This window comes from Elephas maximus, chromosome 6, assembly GCF_024166365.1.
Source record: "Elephas maximus indicus isolate mEleMax1 chromosome 6, mEleMax1 primary haplotype, whole genome shotgun sequence".
Classification (NCBI taxonomy): domain Eukaryota; kingdom Metazoa; phylum Chordata; class Mammalia; order Proboscidea; family Elephantidae; genus Elephas; species Elephas maximus.
Genome location: NC_064824.1, coordinates 85,714,724 through 85,736,078, shown reverse-complemented (window position 1 = coordinate 85,736,078; position 21,355 = coordinate 85,714,724). Strand labels below are relative to the sequence as shown.

Here is a 21,355-nt window from a genome sequence, read left to right as displayed (position 1 = left end):
AAAGATAAATGACAAGCTGGAAAAACTGTAACTCATAACACAGAAAAGGAAGTAATTCCTAAAGTATATAAAGGGTTCATAGAAATTGAAAGAAAAAGAGCAACAAACAAACAGAAAAAAGGCCAAAGATCAGTGACTAACAATTCCTAGCAACACGAATACCCTCAATACATAATACAATGGTCAGTGACTAACAATTCCCAGCAACATGAATACCCGTAATCACATAAAAAGGTTATTTAACTTCATTCATGCTAACAAAAATGAGAATTTAAAATATACCAAAAAATCATTCCTCTTCAATGGGATTGATAAAAAAATTTAAAGTTTGAATTGTATATGAGACCATGAGGAAATAGGCACTCACATATAATGTGGATCGAGAGCAGAATGGTACAGCTGCTATGAAGGAGAATATAGCAACACTGAACAAAATTACAAATGCCATTTCCCCTTGACCAAGTGAACCCTCTGTCACAAATCTAACTGCAGATACTCCTGCAGAAGTAAGAAATGACCTATATGCAGTATTATTACTGTACCTTTACTTGTAATAACAAAAGATTATAAACAATAGGTCATTGTGGAATAAACTTGGTATAACCTAACAGTGCAATAGTGTGCAGTCATACAAAATCACGGGGAAAAATTCCATCTACTCATTGTGAAGAAATGGCTAGGATTTTTTTTTTAAGTGAAAGAACATTGCACAGAAATATATATAATGTGTTACCTTTTATATAAGAATGAGGTGTGTACATATATACATCCATATATATTCACATATTTGCATAAAGTAGAAGGATAAATAAGAAATAAACAAACATGATTACCTATAAGGGGGGAGGACAGCTTGGGAGTTCATGGGCGGAATTCAGAATGCTTGTAGTCTCTTCTAGTTTTGAATCTTGAATCGTGTAACTGTTACCCATAGAACATTTTAAAATTCTTATTAAAATAGTCTAAATGGAGTTGCCATTAGTAGGAACACAAATCGTTAGTCCACGATGCTCAGGTAAATCCCCTGATGTACCAGAGAAGGGTAAATCCAAATATCTGTTTTTCTTATTTCTGTTACAGTAGCAGATTAGAAATGCCTTGAAATTTCGCCAATAATGCAGCTAAATGAATGAATGTACTGTCATTTTTTGAGTTGTTTTATTTGTAAAAAAGTGACATAACTGTAAATTAGGGAGAGGAACTAAAAGTGTCCTTTGACATCTGCCTCTGAAAACTGCTTAATTAAAAGAAGAGATCTTTCTTTGTAACATCATCACATTCATTTGAATGAGATTGCCCGATTGGCTTATATCTACTACTAGCCAGTTTCGTCTCAGTCAACTTGTGCAGATTTAAGCAAAGCCTGATAACAAGAGTCCAGATAAATTATCCTACATTTTTCCTTGAATATAATATTTTTTGCAAATAACATGTGCCTTCTATGTTTGTTTGCCCACCATGTCTTCTCCCCACGAGGTATTTTTGTAAGCACACTGTACTAATTTTTTTCTTTTTTTTAACAGCAACATGTTAAAAAAAAATTGGCATAGTGGCACTTATGAAAACACCTCTCAAGTGGACGCACAACTGGCAAACAAATGTAGAAGGCATGTGTTATTTGCGTAAAAATAAGGTAGTTGATTAGCATAGTAAAACTTGTCTCACTTGGCAAATTTATTAATTATTATCTACCTTCTTGATAACTTTAAATAACTTTTTGTGGTTTCTCATCACCCTAAGTTTTGCTGTTGATGTACTTTTTCTTAAAACTAGGACATTATTAAAAAGGAGATAAAGAACATTATTATAGTATTAATGAAGAACCTTATTTTTCCCTTGTAGATATTGTGTTACCACCACTGAAACTTATAAATTCATTTTGTGCATTGAAGGCGGATGATGGCCCATGCAAAGCAAGGATGAAGAGATTTTTTTTCAACATTCACACTCGACAGTGTGAAGAATTTTTCTATGGGGGCTGTGAGGGAAATGAGAATCGATTTGAAAGTCTGGAAGAGTGCAAAGAAAAGTGTACAAGAGGTAGGTTTCTGGGACCACCTATCACCCAAGAGTCAGGGTTATTAGAACTAATCATAGATTTGATAATTTTAGAAAAAGTAATTTAATGTTGTTTTAAGAATCCAAGAAATCCCTTTGTTCACATGTTCAGCTTTCATGGTTCAATGATTGTTTTTCATTTTTTCATAGCAGTCATTATAAAATCTATGTATTGCCCTATATTCTTCTCCATAATAAGGAAGAAGATAAACCCTCAAGTGCTCAGAACAAGGTTTATATATGCAATGAAGTGAATGTAATTCAGCCCCCCAACCCCCCCAACTCAGGCAGCTATGAGTTGGTGGGAAAGAAATTTAGTCACATTGACTTAGTCTTTCTCAGCACAAAGATCTCATATCAGTCCTCTACCAATATGATTAATGTGAGAATTAATTTTGAGGCTCCCAATAGCTACTAATTGCAAAACTCAAAGCTGTATCAAAAAGTAGAAAGGTATATGTGGAATTTAAGTCATCCTTGGAACCATAGAACACTGTGGAAAAGAAAATATCTTCCCTGCTGGCACTCGTAGATTTTACTAACCCAACTTTTCTTTTGATATTAATGTTACTAAGTTATAACATTTAGAAGTATATCATAATATGCCAAACTATTAAACCTCATTGGACACTTTCAAAAATTAAAAAATAACATTACAAAGTTACATGTACTTTTTCTCATTTCCTGAATTATCATTGGGATAAATTTTAAATAATTATGGGTTCAAATTTTTAAATATTTTTTTAATTTTGGTTTTGTTTCTCTGAAATTGTAATCCACTTGAGGGATAGAAGAATCAGAATCATCTCTATTTTCCCCATTTCTAGCCCAATATTGTACCCCCATAGAGTGTTCTCAGAACTGGTTGAATTGAAGTGCTATGGAAATGATGTCATTTGTTAGTAACACTAGGTGTGTTGTTTTTCACAAAGCAGGCAGCTCTGCATTCTCACTCTAATAATGCTTCCCAGAATAGCTTTTACAGAACAGCCTTGGCAGTCATGATGCCCTTGGCCTGTGGGAAAGCCCCGATGTGGTAAAAAGAGGAAACTTCTCTGTAGCCCTGTGAGATGCTTTGTTGTATGTCCCAGAGTTGGCAGAAAAGAACCGATGTGAATAGATTTCTTTACCCTCAGAGCATTTATCACCCCCCCCCCCCCCCCGCTTTTCCTCTCCATAGATGTCCTAGAAATGTTACTAACACAGATTAGGCAACTCAGCGGTCCTCAGCGATGCTTTTGGTTTCTGTGATTTCCCCAGTCATTTTCCATTCACCACAGCTTTCTGTACTCCATTCTCTTCCGTACATGTTGAGCCAAGTATTCTTTTGTATTGAATTGAAAATTACTGTTAATCTTCAGAACCTTGGCTAGAGGCCTGGTTGCCTCATTTATTGCAAATGCTCACTTTTTCCTTTAGCAGCCTACTTAGTTTCATCAACTGGTTTCTTCCCTGAAATACCTACCTTTTTTTATAATTCATATTTCTTATATTTCATCATTGTACAAAAGTTATAATTTTCTTTAGAAGTTAAACAAATATAACCATTTGGCTCATAAGTAATTACCCTGTTTCTAACATCTTCTACAACATTACTGGCTAGCATAAAAATGTTAGGTCTCTTGCCTCCATCTCCTCATTAATTCTTCAAAAGCCGCTTATATTTTTATGTGAATATCTGAGTTTTATATAATACTGCTGAGGATATAGCTGGCATCTAGAAAAATATTACTAGGTTTTGTATAAATCACCTAGAGAGAGAATTCCATCTTTAGCTATGATAGACTAATTGGAACCGGACTTCTCCTCCCAACAGAAAAACCTACAAAACTGGGCATAGTATGTGAAAGACCTCTTTGCAAATATTAAACAAAAGGTAGATCAGAATTGTGATTTCTAAGAGAATGGACACATGAGGTGAGCTCTCCAGTTGACCCAGCTTTCTGCAGGGAGGCAGTTCTGGACCACAGTGAATGGAAGGGAACCCAAGTACACCATGATAGGCTCACCAATTGGAGGAAATAGAGATTGGAGATTAGGGAGGCTGAGGTGACTGGGGTTTGTGGGACAGTGTACAGGAGAGGATGGACTTATGCAGAGAAAAATCTCAGAAATCTGCATGGGGGTCCCTTTGAGTTTATCACTAAATAAGAAAATTATTCATACATTGGGTGAGGTTGCATAACTTTGGGAAAATAAATATCAGGAATTTGTGAGCTGAACAATTCCCAGAGCTCCTACATGACTGAACTATATCTGAGTTTCAGTACTAGGACCACATTAACCCTGAAAGCAAAAAATATTCTAGACTTCCCCTAAACAAACTTAAAAACAAATTTTATATACTGCATTTTATTTACACAATGGAATATTATTCAGCCATAAAGATAAATGAAGTTCTGAAATATGCTATAGCAAGGATGAACTACAGACACAAAAGATCAAATATTACAATATGCCTCTTATATGAGGTGTCTAGAATAGGTAAGCTCATTGAGACAGAAAGTAGGATAGAGGTTACTAGGGGCTGGGGAAAGTGGGGATTGGGAATTTATTTTTTAATAATACAATAAAATTCAACTTCCAAAAGCATGATATTTAAAAAATCCATAATCTTTTTCCCCTTCCTCCTCAAAACACTAAATATTCAAAGCAGCAGCATAACTAGGAGAATAAGTACTTGACTAAAATAGACACAAATGACAGAGGTAATGGCATTAGCAGAAAAGGACTTTAAAATATCTACTGTGCATGTGCTTAAGGATTTAAAGGAAAACATGACCATAATAAGGAAAGAAGTGGAAGCTATCGAAGAGAACCAAGTGAGACTTCTAGACCTGAGAAATACAATATCTAAAATAAAATACTCCCAGATGGAATTAATAGCAGATTAGACATGGTTAGTGATAATAAAGACAAAGGAATAGACACTGTCTAACATGAAACACGGTATTAAAAGAAAAACTAAGCAAACCAAAAATAACATAACCCCAGTAACTCATCATACAATATCAGAAGGTTGATCGAAATGTGTAATTAGAGCTCTAGAAGTGAAGGGAGAAGCAATACATGAAGAAATAATGACCAAAAATTACCCACACTGGATGAAGACTATGACTTGTAGATTCGAGAACTTTGACAAACACCAAGAAGAATAAACACAAAGAAAATGAAGAAGAACTGCACAAAGGGATATCATAAGTTGTTGAAACAAGCGATAAAAAGTCAATCGTAATGGTGATGCTAGAGAAAAGATACATTAGATATAAGGGGGCAAAGAAACAGCATCAGACAAAGTCCATTCAAGAAAAGTGCAGGCCTAATTTTCTTCATGACTATGTAGTAAAAAAAAAAAAATTTAACAATAGCGAATCAAATTCAGGATAATATCAACAGATAATTCATTATGGCCAATAGTGGTTTAACCAAGGAATGCAAGATTAGTTAAATACTTGAAGTTGAATCTCTATATTAATTAAATGTGAAAAAACATCAAAAGACGCAAAAAAAAATGAAGTTAAACAACCATTCACAATAAAATATACTCTTGTATTAAAAATTGTCAGTCATACATAATAGTATTCTAAAATCTATTATTTCCACCAATTTGTGTTTATACCAGTGGAATTAATTCAACTTGGACTAAAACGGTAAACAAACATTGTAGACATATTCTTTAATATTGTACAGATACCAAAATCAAGCATTTTTCTGTTCCTATCACCTGGCTGGAAACCCTGGTGGTGTAGTGGTTAAGTGCTACAGCTGCTAACCAAAGGGTTAGCAGTTCAAATCCACCAGGCGCTCCTTTGAAACTCTATGGGGCAGTTCTACCCCGGCCTAAAGGGTCGCTATGAGTCAGATTCGACTCCACGGCACTGGCTTTGGTTTTGGTTTTTTGGATCACGTGGCTGCCGTCAGTAGACAAATCAGAGTGAGGATGACTGTTTTGTGCTGTAGTCTCATGTGACATTTGTATGCATATATTCCTTCCTTGCTCTTAGAAATTAAAACCATAATAGTTGTGCATAAAAATGTTTCAGTGCAGAATTATTATGACAAGACATTATCCAATTAAAAAAGCAGTTAAGTGTTGGTTTGTCACAATGCAAGAATAAAAAAACAGGTTTCTCAAACATTTAAAATACAGTTAGAATAATCAACAATAAATTTTTAATATATCATATTCTTTGGAAAAATTATTGCATAAAACATTGTAAATTCAAAGGGGCAATTGCCCATTGCATTTTCCTTTATAGAAGTTTTACACTCCAAGGGATAATCAGATCGCTTTAAGAAGAAAGGATGATTCATTGGCTAAAAGGTCCAGAAGTCAACTAATATTGTGCTCTCTCTCTCTGTCTCATCATACAATAAATTAAAAGCTGACTTAACCAAAGTTTTCTTGGTAAAACAAATGATTATACACAAAAACAAGCATCACTTCAACCTTCCTAATGTTTACGTGAACAAATTAAAAACCTCACGTATTTATTATATCAATTTGATTGCTACTATCTATCATTCAACGTAGAACATAGAATTCATACTTTAAATGTTGTAGGACAAAGAGAAGTAGCATTCTAGTTCTTGAGAGTGTAATTTCATTAATTCTATGAGGCTAACCCAAATACCATTTCCCAGATGTCTTTTGCTTCATTTCTCTTCTGCATCTGGTAATAATAAAACTCGTATTTGGGTTGAGACAATGAGGCAGGGAAAGGAATTGGGAAAAAGGGTAATTCTGGGTTCTTCCACCCCTGTTCCTGACTTCTATACAAATGAAGTGGTTTTATATGCAAAGTAGTTTGTTTGAATTACTTTCATATTTCACTTCATTCTAATCAACAACCATTTAAATTGCAGATATTGTGAAGAGCAAATTTATTAAAAAAATTTTTTTTTTTACTTACCAATAATTCTTATATTGTAAAATGTGTTAGAAATGTTTTAACATAGTTTTTGAGACATAATATATTAAAATGTAGATGGTTTCAAAGTAACGAAAACTAGGGTAATTTAATCTCTGGAGAAAAGGAAAAGAAATCTAATTTTACTTAAGGCGTTTTGCATGAGAATAATTTTAATGGCAATGAATAAATCCTCCTAATTTATTTGTATCTTCAGTTGAAACATATTATTTTATCAGTTCTGGTAATTGATATACATATATTGTTTTCCTTGCAGATTATCGAAAGATTACACAGACAGTTTTGCAAAAAGGTAAACACTCACTTGTGCATTAATTTGTAACATTTATGTACAAAACATTTACGTAAGGCATATAGAAATTCAATTCTTAGGCTTCTGCAATACAGCGTTGCTCATAAAGCCATGTGATCTTTGATTAAGTTACAAAGCAATATAATAAATCAAATGAATTTTTTTTCCCTCCCTAGTGGATATAATGGAAAATTAGAAACAAAATAATCATATGAGGTGGCGGAGGAAAGGCCCCAAATACCATTTTAACTCTCATTCTGATGTAGCATGATGTTTAGTATCAGATCATTCACAATGCAGAGCCACACGCACAGTAATAACTCAGAGGTATTTAATGATTTAGATGTTTCTAGTCTTGGTTTGGAAATCCTGGTGCGTAGTGGTTAAGTGGTAAGGCTGCTATCCAAAACGTCGGCAGTTGGAATCCACCAGGAACTCCTTGGAAACTCTATGGGGCAGTTCTACTCTGTCCTATAGGGTCGCTATGAGTTGGAATTGACTCGACAGCAACCGGTTTGTTTTTTTTTTAGTCTTGTTTTAGTTTTCAAATCTTTAATACCTTGGTAATCTCAGCAATTGGTGGCTTTAGAAAGGTTGACCTAATTTTTCCCTGAATGGATGTCTTTTGAGTTGTCAACAGTTATGTAAGCAAAGATAACTGGGGGAATTTAACAAAAAATAATCTCTTCAGTGAAAATTATTTAGTGAGTGTATGTGTGCATTTTTATTTTGTGATTTAAATTGTTTTACTAGGTTTAGAAATAAGAATAATAATTTTTGGTAAATATATTGTATCAGCGCAAGAAAAACATTGACAACAGATTAAGAAAGTGATGTTCCTTTTAATAAAGGTTTAGAAACTGATTTGGTCCGATTACCACTTACAACATCTATGTTTGAATGCGAAAGTCTTGAACAAAGTGGTCAAATTATTATTCAGGACATCAAAGGGCTAGCCAATTCAAAGTGCATTTTTATTTTTCTGACTTTGATTTAATTATGTGGGAAAGAGTTGAAAATATATGTGACTCACTGATAAGCTAATTTATTTCACTAACCAGAAATTGAAACAAATTTATAAAATAAATTCAACAGCAATGTTTGTACAATCAATGTAAGTGAATATATATATTTATTTGCAGTCTTTTTAAATAGCATCCTATAAATGTTTCTTGCAAAAGTGTTCTATACTTTAATTAAATGGAATCATCATAATCTGTAATATAAAAAAAAATGGCATATTTATGAATAGGGATTTTTTTTTGTCCACCAAGTAAAAGATGATGTTTCATGAAAAGACATACCAACATTTAACCATTATGGTCTTTTTTCAAAAACACAGAACTAGAATACATATATACAGGTAAAATTTTGCTATAGAATGTAAATTTACCATATTTTTACTCAAATAATGCATGCCTTCTATGTTTGTTTGCCAACCGTGCCCTCCTCCCTCGAGGTATTTTCATAAGCACCACTATGCCAATTTTTTTTTTAACAGCAAATTATTTTATACGTTGCTGTAAAAAAAAAAAAAAATTGGCATAGTGACGCTTATGAAAATACCTTGAGGGGAAAGAACACCATTGGCAAACATAGAAGGCATGCTTTATTTGCGTAAAAATATGGTAATGATTTGGAATCAAATTATTCTGAATTCGTATTATACATGCAAGTTAGAGAATAAGCTATCAATACCATTCACATGAGTAATAGGAAATGTTTAAATGCTAGAACTAATTCCTAAGCTGAAGTTGATTTTTTTATGTGCTCCCTAGCACTGGAATAGTTTTAGACAGTGGAGATTCATTGTAATCCTTTTGGAACAAAATTTGTTCTAAGACAATTCCTAAGCATGCAGCCCCAAACTAGATATAATAGTGAAAATCCTGGGATGTATGTAAATTGGTATATAGCTTAGTCTCCATTCTATGTTATTCAGTTTTAACTAAGCCTCAATTTAGAGCAATAATTTGGTATGCAGATTAAATAAGAATGTTATTTATCTGAGAAATATGGGAAATTAATTTCTTGATTTATAACCCTGTAAGTATTTTAAATGATTGGCTTAAGCACAATTATTTTACAGGTGTGCATTTCTAACTTTGTTTTGAAATAAATTTATGTCCTAGGATGGAAATATACATATACACTTCTCACCCTCTCTCCCTCTTCCTATCCCTCTCCCAAGCATATTCTAGTTGTACATTTTTTAAATTACCTTATCAGCATAATTTATATTACAGTTTATTACTTATACTTAATATTTTTTGCTGAACCCCTTTTGTTATATAAAATTCTCTTATCTTCCAGTAACACACTTCAAAATTTCATAAGTACACATGAATAAAACAAATCAAAATGACAGTAATTGAATAAACTTTTTCTTTTTCTTAAAAAAGTCATTATAAAAACTTAAATGAATTGTTTTGTTTTTGTTTTCCACGTCTATTAACACTTAATTACAAATTGTTCCTATGGGAGTGATAGGAACACTCACTTTGAAAAAACAAGCAGCAATAAACAATAAACAAAATACTTTTACATTGGTACTTTGAGAATAGAAAATAGATTTTTTTAAACCATATTCAAACAGGAAGAGTTATTTAATGAAATAGCCTTTTTATACTAAGATGTTTGTCCTTCTACAGATCTGCAGCTACTGTAGAAATCGTTAACATTATTAAATATCTACTCTTTTTATTGTAAAAACACTCATGAATATTGCTTCCCTGAGATAAAAGAGCAAATCAGTGAGATGTAAAAGAATACCACAATTCACTTTTGACCCTATGGTAGTACAGTTGCAGGAAAAAAAGGGAGGTAAGATTAGAGCCCTAAAAAACTTAGACCTAATATGCCTTGTGATGATAACAATTTTGAAAATTAGCTCAATTCTCTTCTTCACAGAGTGTGCATGTAGATAGAACTTGTAGGCCACAGTGCCACACCTTTTGTGACAGCTGTGTTTAGCCTGGTTTGGAGCACTATCAAAGAAAGGGTATTAGACCTTTTCAAAAGTCTCTCCAATCTCTGAACATGTATTTCCTTTCTGCCTCTGCATTTTTGGAGTCATTCCAGTGTCTGGAAAAGAGAGAGAGAGTAGAAGAGAGAGCAAGCAATGGGGGGATGTCATACCTAACACAAATACCAATTCCTGTATAAGAATTCCGGAACTTCTAAAAATAGCCACAGAAGCTTCCATCCTCATGAAAGCTTATTCTCCAATTTTTATTTTTATTTAAACCATCCTTTTTTTTTTTAGGGAAGCAATAGACTGCACTGCTTTCCCTAATAAGACCCCGCAACTCAAAAAACAGGAAATATTGATAGATGTTACCTAAATGTGGATACACGTAAGCTTAATAAAGCTGAAATAAAATAATTTAACCAAAATTTTGCCATGATCATTTGTACTTCCAAACCAAGATTGGCACATGGTAAAATAAAGCAATTTCTTTTGTTTTCTGGATTCATGAAAAAAAACTGATAGTTAATGGTAGTATTAATATAGCATGAGAAATTGAAATTTCACTCAAGAAAATAGGTGTAACACTAGTAGTTACCTTCTTTATTCTAAATGCCACAGCAGATGTAATAGATAAGTTCAATATTGTATAGCTCTGGGTACAATTATATTTTTACCTTTTATCTTTAATTTTGCATTTTTACTCCTTAAATATCTTCAACTAAGCCAGTTATTTATAAATTTAATTAAAATAACTACCATTCAAAAAAGAAAATATTGTTTTTTGACATTTTTATAATTTCTAGAGAAACCAGAATTCTGTTTTTTGGAAGAAGATCCTGGAATTTGCCGAGGTTATATTACTAGATATTTCTATAACAATCAGTCAAAACAGTGTGAACATTTCAAGTATGGTGGGTGCCTAGGCAATCAAAACAACTTTGAATCACTGGAAGAATGCAAGAACACTTGTGAAGATGTAGGTAAGTTTATTTCTCATCTCACTTTACTTCAGTTTTACACATTCTTTTAGAAATAAGGTATTTTAGAGGCTGGTCAGGTTTACCAAGCTTTTGTTTCAACCATCCAAAGATACATCCGCATTTACTAGGTCTGAAATAAAATTTACCCTTACATTAAAGACCAAGGAAACAGAGAGAAAATAAAGAAATTTAATTATAGTGGGAATTTTTTCCAATTTATGTCATTTAATTTTCCTTTCTAAGAATTATTGCTGTGTAGTTTAGGCATAAGAGTGGGGCCGCTGAAATTCCTTAGACCTATAACAATGTGAAAGTAAGTGTTATTTGGCATCTGCCTCCTAAATTAAAGCGATCAGTTTTATCTGCACATAAAATTTACTAAAGGGGATGGTGTAAATTTTAACTGTTGTGTTTTGACCAAGAACTACAAAGTTACTCACAGAAATATGACCTTCTAAGATTTGAAATGACACATACACACATATACACATATATGTATATATATTCACTAATCTAACATAGCAGAGAGTATAAATTTAAGATAGCAATGAGTATAAAATTGCTAAGAGTCTACTTTTTTTAACACAGCTATTGTACTTTGCTTCATGTATACAGATAAGAGATTGTGACAGTGTGCTCCTATTTTAATTGACTGTACTGTTTTTTTCAGTGAATGATTTCCAGTTAGATACTGTGAATAACTCTCCCACTCCCCAGCCTACCAAGATTTCCAGGATTTGGGGTAAGAATCTTACTTTTTATAGCTGCCAATAAAATATTAGCACAGTGCTAATAGATGGAAATCTACATTAGAGGTATTTTTTTTATTTACATTTGTGCTGTTATTCAATAATAGGTGTATTAAAATAGACTCAAAGTATTCCAGACATTTAATACCATAAAAGTCATCATTTTCCTAATCTATTTTAAAGTATGCTTGGAAGGAGCCCTTTGATTATATATCACGCGAAACTCCTTCATATGATATTTAATTTTATGCCAATTTATCTTATAAAGTGTTGCTAGGAATTGTCAGCCTGAATGTATGTTGGCAAATCATTACCAAGGCAGCAGTGTGTCAAAGGCAGTCTGTGGTGCTTTTAAACTGAGCATTCATCAGGCAAGGTCTCTGGGCAGATTAGGAATTGGTTGAATAACCATACTCAAAATGTATGTCACTTTTCAAGGAGTTTTCTACTGGAGTTCTGCTGGACTCTTATCTGGGTTCTCTCTCGCGTACGTGTGTGTGTGTGTGTGTGTGTGTGTAACATCAGAGTTAAACAAACATATAGAAGGTATGGAGCCCTAGTGGCACAGTGGTTAAGTGTTTGGCTGCTAACCAAAAGGTCAGCAGTTTGAATCCACCAGCCACTCCTTGGAAAACCTGTGGGGCAGTTCTTCTCTGCCCTATAGGGTCGCTATGAGTCAGAACTGACTTGACGGTAGTGGGTTTGGTTTTGGTTATGGGCAGTATGCTCACAAAAATACAGAGTGAAAATATTGGAAAACATGATTAGAAACCATAAATATCTGGACTGTTAGAAACAATCTAAAAAGTTGAAATTTAACAGGATAAATGTGAGGTCCTACCTGGATTTAAAAAATATTTGCTCATGTACACTTTGGAGATTTCCTTAGAAGCAGTCTGTGAGAAGTGTCAACTGTAAACTTGGCATGAGTTTAAAGAGTGCTGTGGCTATTAAAATGGAAAACTTAGGATAAAAAGGAACACTGTCAGGACCAGGAGCTCTCTACCCTGGCCATGTACCAGAATCAGATGGGATTCAGAATCATAATGACCTCAAGCATCTCTCTTTACCACAAACAAATAGGCAAGCAGCAAGCAACAAAACCTCTGCCTGGATGGACCTGAAGGACTGCACATGTTGACTGTCACCTGTCTAGAATGAGGATGTGAATGTCCAGCTTAGTCCCAACCAATGTGACCATGTCAGTGGCACTTGATTCAGCACAGAGTACCACACCTTAGAAGCCACACACAGAACTGGAAACATGTTTACAGAAGGAAAGTGCAAGAAGACCTAAGATCTAAGAGGGAACATTATATTTGCCCGCAGTATTTGAAACACTATCATGTGAACGGAGGATTAAGTTCTGTAACATGTCTCACCCTTCAGGCCTCCTCCCCACCCCCATTCCAGTCCACACATCCCCAGCCTTCCTAACTCCCCTTAGCCCAGTCTAAGCATCAGGGTTAATGAGTGAAATCTAAGCATCAGTGTTAATAAGTGAAATCTAAAGTATACATTTCCCTTTGAAAAATGTTTTCTGTTTAATTTGAAATCTTCAGATAACATGGATGTCTCAGGGAGCAGTGAGTTCTCTATACTGCAGGCATTCAAGTGGAGTTCTAAGAGCGCTTGAGATGTCATAAAGGGGATGCAAACTGTCAGTGGGAGTTGGGCAATATGGTATATTCAGAACACCTTCAAGTCCTTGGATCCTATAATGAGCACAGTGAATTCAAAGCCAGATGAATTTGAATCTGATGTTTAAACAATGTCTCGTTTGTAATAATGATACTGATAAGTATCTTTGTGGTTCTGATTTTTGATCTGTAAAATTAAGTTCATTGCTTTTTTTTTTTTTTTTGGTCCCTCCAGCTTTCAATGCTATTTGAAATGCCTTTCAATGACATTGTTTTATCCAGTGAAATCTCAAGTTAAAAAGCATTTTGAATCATATTGCTATGAAATACATGAACTTTTTGAAAGATAAACTTATTGAACAGACTTAAAGATACATGTGACACAATAAATCACAAATAAAGAAATACATGGAAATCAATTTTCAATATGTTGTTTGGATTATCATTCCCAGCTCAAATGGAAATCTCCAGTCATCTATCAATAAAGGAGTAGAATAGGTTAGGGAAAGGTTTTGCCTTTAAAGTTTTAGGAAATACAAAAATCAAGATTTTTGGCTGGCGTGGTACTGAGTTGGAAAGGGAGAAATCAAGAAAATAATTAAGAGAAAATATTAATAAGTTTTAAATACTGTTTTTGTTCTTTCTAGATGTTTATCTAGATGCACACTGAAATCCATAATAAATAAATAAATGATTATAGAAGTAAATTATTAACTAAGGAAGGAGTAAAAATTGACAAGGTGAATTTAAAAGTCAGAAAACAGTAATAAAAGGATTTCATTTAAAATAATAGATATTTAAGGGATAATGCTTTCATAGTAACTGCAGTTAAAATTAGGGCAAATGTCTGTTTATCTAGACAACTATCTTGTTTTTGAGAGTATAATTTGCCTCAAAATCTGCATTACTCTAACCAATTTTACTTTTTCCTCTTTTCCTAGGGACACTTTTGTTTTTATCTTGTTTTGTAACCAGGCTAATTTAAAACATGAAACACTATTATAGGAACTTCTATGAGACATTTGGTACTAAGGATGGCTTTAGCATGCAGAGGGTGGCAATTTTTTTTTTAAATCATGTATGTATTAGTACATGATATGCCAAAAAAGTAAACATGAACTAGGACTGGCTCAGGCAAATCAGGGTGTATAGACAGAAGAGGGAGGGAGGGAAAGAGACAGAGGCAGAATATCACAGATATACATGCATAGCTGTCTACATGTATTTTATATATATATTTATATATATAATATCTGTACCAAAACCTGTTGCCGTCTAGTCAATTCTGAGTAGAACTGCCCCATGGAGTTTCCAAGGAGCGCCTGGTGGATTTGAACTGCCGACCTTTTGGTTAGGAGCCGTAGCACTTAACCACTACACCTCCAGGGTTTCCATATTACATCTAGTATATACATATATAAGGTTAGATATCAGATATAACTCAAACACACACAGAATCATATATAACATGACTAAATTATGAGCTTTTTGATATCACTATATATCCATTATGTTCTGATCAGGCAATCTTTAATCACATAGGTTTACATTTCTCCCCTCAATTATGAAATGTTAAAAAAAAAAAGATGCATTCTTTCCATGTTAATTTAGTCTCATTCACTTAGCTTAAATTTGTCAATATTTTCTTTTACTCTTCTGCCTATTCCAGAGTATGTCATAAAAAAAAAAAAAAGTCATACTTCCCCTTAAACATGTTTTTCTACCCATTCAGACTATACCCTCTTCATTGTCATTAAATACATATTATCCACCCTCATTCCCCATGATGTTTTATGGGATTTCTCCAACCTAAAATTCATTCACCTTCCTTGTCTTCTTATCTTAGCTGTCTGCCTTTTCAACATTATAAAGAGGCCTTCTTCCTTTCTTTCTCCTTGATTCCCTATTATGATTAAGTTAAGCTTTATTTAAAGTTATCTTAGCTCTGCCTGACCTTGTAGATTACTAATTCTTTGAAGGAAGATATTTTATAGACTACGACCTCCCCCTAAATTAGCCCAGTGTTAAGCACATGACAGATGACTCACAATTTTTATGTATTAATTTTGTGATCCACAGTTACAAACGAAAGAAATGATGGTCCGAGGAATGCTGGTCATACTTACCAAGTCTTTCTGAACACCTTCTGCATTTATTCATCAATGTTCATTTTAGGATTGGGTAGAATTCTGTGCATATATTAATATTTTTGTTTTGGTATTTCTCTGGTATTTATATGGTATATGTGATGCATTTAATAGCCATACCATTAATAAAGCTCAAATAGTTACTTACATACGGTGAATATATTTATTTCAAGGCATCTTTCAGGTAAATGCCTAACTAGCAAAGAAAAACTAATGTTCTCAAGTGTTTATACGGGCTCTGGGCCTTTTGAGTGGACCTGAACCATTCATGTCAAAAATGAGGTATCTTCCTGGTTCTCATAGCTGCCTTTGCTTCTGTATATCAACTCCTGACAGCTGCCTTGGGACTACATCACCTCTATGATATTTTGGAAGAAAAAAATCTTTGGGTAGACTTTAAAAACCTACTTCCAATCCAATCTAGTGCTTGCCTTCTGACTGAGAAAAGGAATATCTACGTAGCCAACACACCCCAGATTCCTCCTGCCAAATTCCATGTCAAAGGCAAATTAACGGATATCATCCTGAAGAACATTTGGCTACTTGAACCTCTCTCTCTCCTAACTGCATTCAATGTATGGCCTAGTGCCAGACTCCACATCCCATTAAAACCAAACCCATTGCCGTCTAGTCAATTTTGACTCATAGTGACCCTATAGGACAGAGTAGAACTACCCCAAGTGGTTTCCTAGGAGTGCCTGGTGGATTTGAACTGCTGACCTTTTGGTTGGCAGCCGTAGCTCTTAACCACTATGCTACCAGGGTTTCCAGACTACACATATATATGAAAAAATAAGAAAATAATCTTTCTTAGTTTTTGGTTATCATTGGCTTTCTGGAAGAGGTATTATCCTCACAAATGACCTGATCAACAGCCTAACACCATCACTGGTGCACCCAATGTACAGAGTTTCAAGAAAATGTTTTCTCCTATTTGGCCTTTTGTTGAAGAGGTAATTACATATAGAGGAATATTACAACCATAAAAATTTTCTGGAAAAAAAATCTTCTGCTATTAATTAAAAGAGATATATTCACAGTTACATATATCAGTTTAATCACTAGCAGTGTCGACAAGTCTGAAGAACCTTACTTCATCCACAACCTACTTCCATAGCCTCAGAGAAGTATACTGCCTCTTATAATGGGTTCTTAGACCAAGAAGCATAGCAGCTTACTTCATAATCCAGATACACCTGCATTGTAGCCTTGGTGCCTCCTGTGCTGACACAAGCGCTGACACTCTGGCAAGCTGGCTTTCTAAAAACAGATAACAACTTATGGAAAGAATCCATCAGGCTGCCTACTTCCTGGCAGGAACCCTGGGGAGAAAGAAAAATGTCGCACTTCATCTCTGCCAAGAGTTCTGCTATCCAAATGCAGTCACCCTAGGTGACCACTGCTTACTTTTGCTAATCCCTTTCTTCCTGGACCATCTCTGGCCTTAACAAAGCTAAATTTTTGTCCCAGGCATAAGAGTTCTCCAGAGCAGAGTTTCTCAGGCATAAACAACAGATACTTCAACGGGAAAAAACTTACAGACTTCCAAATAGTAAATCAAGTGATTTAAAATGGCATCTTTTTTTATATGAATAAGAAAAATAATAGGTATAAGTTTCCTTATGTTTGTGACCATTATACAATTATAAACCAAGATAAATTTACAAATTAATACAAACCATACTACAAACTAATAAACAATACTGCTTTGCTAATACACAAGTATTTTGCTAAAAAAAGAAATTCCTGTTGTAATATGAATCTGGTATTGAGTGCTATAGGACATGTTAAGAATGAGGTTAAGAATAGGTTAGAAAAGCCTGTGCTACTCTATGTTGTGTGAAATTCTTCAACTTTTTCTACTCTTATTCTGTTTAAATACTGCAAAATTTTTGAAGGACTGTATTGGAAACCCTGGTGATGTGGTGGTTAAGTGCTACGGCTGCTAACCAAAGGGTCGGCAGTTCAAATCCATCAGGCGCTCCTTGGAAACTCTGTGGGGCAGTTCTACTCTGTCCTATAGAGTCGCTATGAGTCGGAATCGACTCAACGGCATTGGATTCAGTTTCGGTTCAATGTTTGAGAAGCATTGAAACAAAATGTGTTGGCTCTGAGAATCTCAACTTCACTTTTTCTAGGAACACATCTGTATGGAGTTTCTTGTTTTCTCTCAGGTTCAAACGTTATTAAATGGATCTGACTGACTATGCAAATATGATCATGGACTGCATAAAAGCCTGGGGCTTTGGCCTGTCATTTCTAGAATCAGTACAGATTGAGGATGCCAAACACAATTAATTCTTGCCTTCAAATGCCCTGTCTCTTTGAATACTGTTTGGCTCAGCGCTATTGTTCCCAAGACTTGCTTTTGGCCTCCTTGTTTGGCAAACCATTTTGATTATATATCTTTCATTTAAACTTGATAAATTCCAACTCCATGCATGTAACTTAGTTAGAAGTAGTTAACACCATCTGAACCTAAGCTTCAGAGAAAAAGGAAATTGAGAATTAGATATAAAGAGAAGTTGGAACAACTTTTGCTTTACTTCTGATAAAATTATTAAATATCTTTGTTCGTTTTTTATTTTCTGTGTCTTCCAGTTACTTTTTAGATAGCTGAAAGCATTGGATTTGTGGACAAAGGCATGTGGGTTTCAATTTTATGTAAGCAGGCCAAACTCTCACCATCTTCCCTTCTAAGGAGCATTCTGGGCACAGCTAATTTTAGACACCATTGTAGGAGTATTCGTTTACATAATCTTTTAGTAGAAAATCAATCAACATCTACCAATTTATATTGAATATACCTTTTATAAAATTCTAATTTTAGAACTATCTGAACTTGGGTACACTGGGTTTTTGTTTTTGTGTACAATGACATTAATGAGCCTCTACCTAGAATTGGAAAAAAAAATTGAAATAAGCTAAATATACACAAACAAGGGGTTGACTAAATATACTAGTCAGTTCATGCACTAAAATACTGTACACACATTAAAATGAATAAGTTATACACCTATATCAACAAATACGGAAACAAATCATAAAAGATATTATCAAATATAGTAATATGCAAGCAATGGTACTAATATATGTTTGCATATGCAAACAATTTTGGGAAAGATATATACTAAACCATATATAATGCTTACAAGGGTAGGGGTCAAATTATGGAGAACTTTTGTTTTATATTTTTTATACTTTCATATTATTTCAAAGTTTGACAATGATTATGTATTTTGAATTTTAATATGTATATTTTTCTTTACAAAAATAAGTATGGGAAAAAAGAATTCTTTGATATTTAATTCCCTAAAAAAAAAAAGTCTAACAAGGCAAGAAAAATAATTCACTCATCAAGTTACGAGGTGGTTCAGAAAACCTAATTTGGTTTGTAAAATGAAAGTCTAAATAAGCATGTAAGACGTGAACTATAAGGATGACACCATAGTAAAAAATCAAAGTGAGTATAAGATTCAAAGTTTAGTCCATAAGTTTCAAAATAAATTGACATAAATAACTTTATGTAGAGGTGACTTTGGAGCTCCACCTTACAGTTTAGCAGCAATACTAGGTCACAGCTGTTCCTGACAGAAAAGAAGTGGATCCTGAATTCTGAAACCTATCATAAACCCTCTAGATGGAAGCTATCCAACTTGTATTAATGACCAGATCAAGACAGGATGCATTTGATTATTAAATTCCCTTTGGAAAATGAACAAAAGTCAGGTTAGTACCTTTTTGTTCTATCTCAAATTTCTGTGAGTAATTATAATCTAGACAAAAGGAATAACACTGTGCAACTAGCCTTTATATTTTCTTTCATTGTAGGTGTCAAAAGTCTGGATTTCAAATAGGTAAGTGCCTTTGTTTATCTAGAATCAATTTGTTATTTGAAAGCAGTCAAGCAGACCTCACAGGGTACAAAAAAATTCAATTTCTTCACTTTTGGAGATTGAACTAAATAAAAATTAAGGATTCAAAAATGCCTTTGAGCTAAAAGATCCTTGAGAAACTATCATTACTTTAATTCTACTGTGATCTGTGCTATTAGATGAAAGTCTTGGTGCTCAATGCTAAGATGGCTTTAGGAGAAATGATTAGTTAACCTATCAAGTACAATTCATGTTCTGAAGTATAACGGCCTTATAAAGACTCTCCAACTGATGATAATTACATTTTTTAAAACTTCCAAAACTTAAATGCATGATATAACATCCTTATTGATGAATTTCAAATTTTAACCTGCTATCATTAAAAAAAAAAAAAAAATTTATCAAAATATTTTTCTTTCTAGTGTTAAGACCCTCAGTAGAGATCCAGGTCCAGGCTGAGTTGTGTTAGATGATCTATTTAGGCAGTAATTAAAATCAGAGCAAACAAAGTGAGATAGATAAACAACTGACATAGGGTCAGCTACGGACAGGCACTCTCTGAGTAGGACCAAGTATTTGGTAATGGGCAGTTCAAGTCTGTACACCAGTTCCCAGTCTGCCAGAGATAGCATGCCAGATCCCCTGTGGTTCAGAGGTCACAGAGTCAACCTGATACCCTGGATAACATTAGTAGTGTGATTGCTCTGATTGCATCTGTCCTGGTTAACTGTCTGCTTGCTCTCGCATCTACCCTCTGCTCTCCCCCAGCCCTGTCAAGCATTATGGCTTCTGAGTAGGTTTAGTCACCAGCAGACACTGGTAGAAAGTTCGATGGCAGAAGGAAGACTGAAGCTAGGGTACATCTCTCCTGCCAAACCTGTGTTGTATCATCCATGCTTTCTGCTCCCACTGGAGAGGCCCATTATGATTCTAGCTTTCACCTGGTGTTATAGGCGCCTGGTTTCTGATAACACAGGTTCCTCCCATTGTACCTCTAACATACAGACTGTAACTCCAGATGTACCAGGCTAGTGTGCCTTCACTTGAAATATCCTGAATTTTGGTTAAGGGGCCACACTTACTATAGGTTGTGTTTTAGAGAAAAGAAGGATAGGCTTGCTCCCTATAATCAGCAAACTCACTTCCTGAAACAAGGGACTTGAGGTAGGGCATTGCTAAGACATAATAATGAACGTGTAAAAAAGTGTGCCATTTATAAGCTAATTCATATATATTACCTGTTACTTGCAGTGGGCTAATATGTTTTGTATATAAAAAGTGAAATTGATGTGTAAGTCATATGATTTCACCATACTCACATGTATTTTATGAGGCATTTGTAGGTGCTTATTGGGGAAAAAAATAGCAATTTCCTGTATTTTCTCTGCTTCTTGTATCAGGCTGACTGTTTTTGCTTTACTCCTTTTGGTTCTGAACATATACCTATGACTTTGGAAGCTGATGGAGATAGAGACGGGGGCCGTTGGTAACCATCTCATACTCTAGGCTGTGGATTGATGAGAAGCCACAGAGTGCACATTGGAAAATTCTTCACAGTAGTAGGGCTTGATTACAACACACTTCTTTGAACTATTAGAAAATTCTTCTCTTATAAACCACTTTTAATAACAGGGAGTTTTAACATTTTCTAGAAAGCTGAACAACATTTTTCATCATATGCATTCTAATTTTGATGTATAATGACACATAAT

At 34.2% G+C, this 21,355-nt stretch overlaps 1 protein-coding gene across 5 annotated transcripts in view; it reads left to right on the top strand.

Annotated features, from left to right (window-relative positions):
• The window catches only part of TFPI (tissue factor pathway inhibitor), a 79,881-nt gene that overhangs the window by 42,600 nt on the left and 15,926 nt on the right, over window positions 1-21,355 (top strand). For 4 of the 5 annotated variants that reach the window (XM_049887628.1, XM_049887629.1, XM_049887632.1 and 1 more), the window contains 4 exons: window positions 1,843-2,040; window positions 7,246-7,281; window positions 11,056-11,232; window positions 11,903-11,974. In XM_049887628.1, coding sequence (XP_049743585.1) covers window positions 1,843-2,040; window positions 7,246-7,281; window positions 11,056-11,232; window positions 11,903-11,974 — 483 coding nt within the window. Of the gene's footprint in view, window positions 1-1,842; window positions 2,041-7,245; window positions 7,282-11,055; window positions 11,233-11,902; window positions 11,975-15,700; window positions 19,403-21,355 lie in introns of those variants that run through there. The other variant, XM_049887631.1, reaches the window with a different exon arrangement.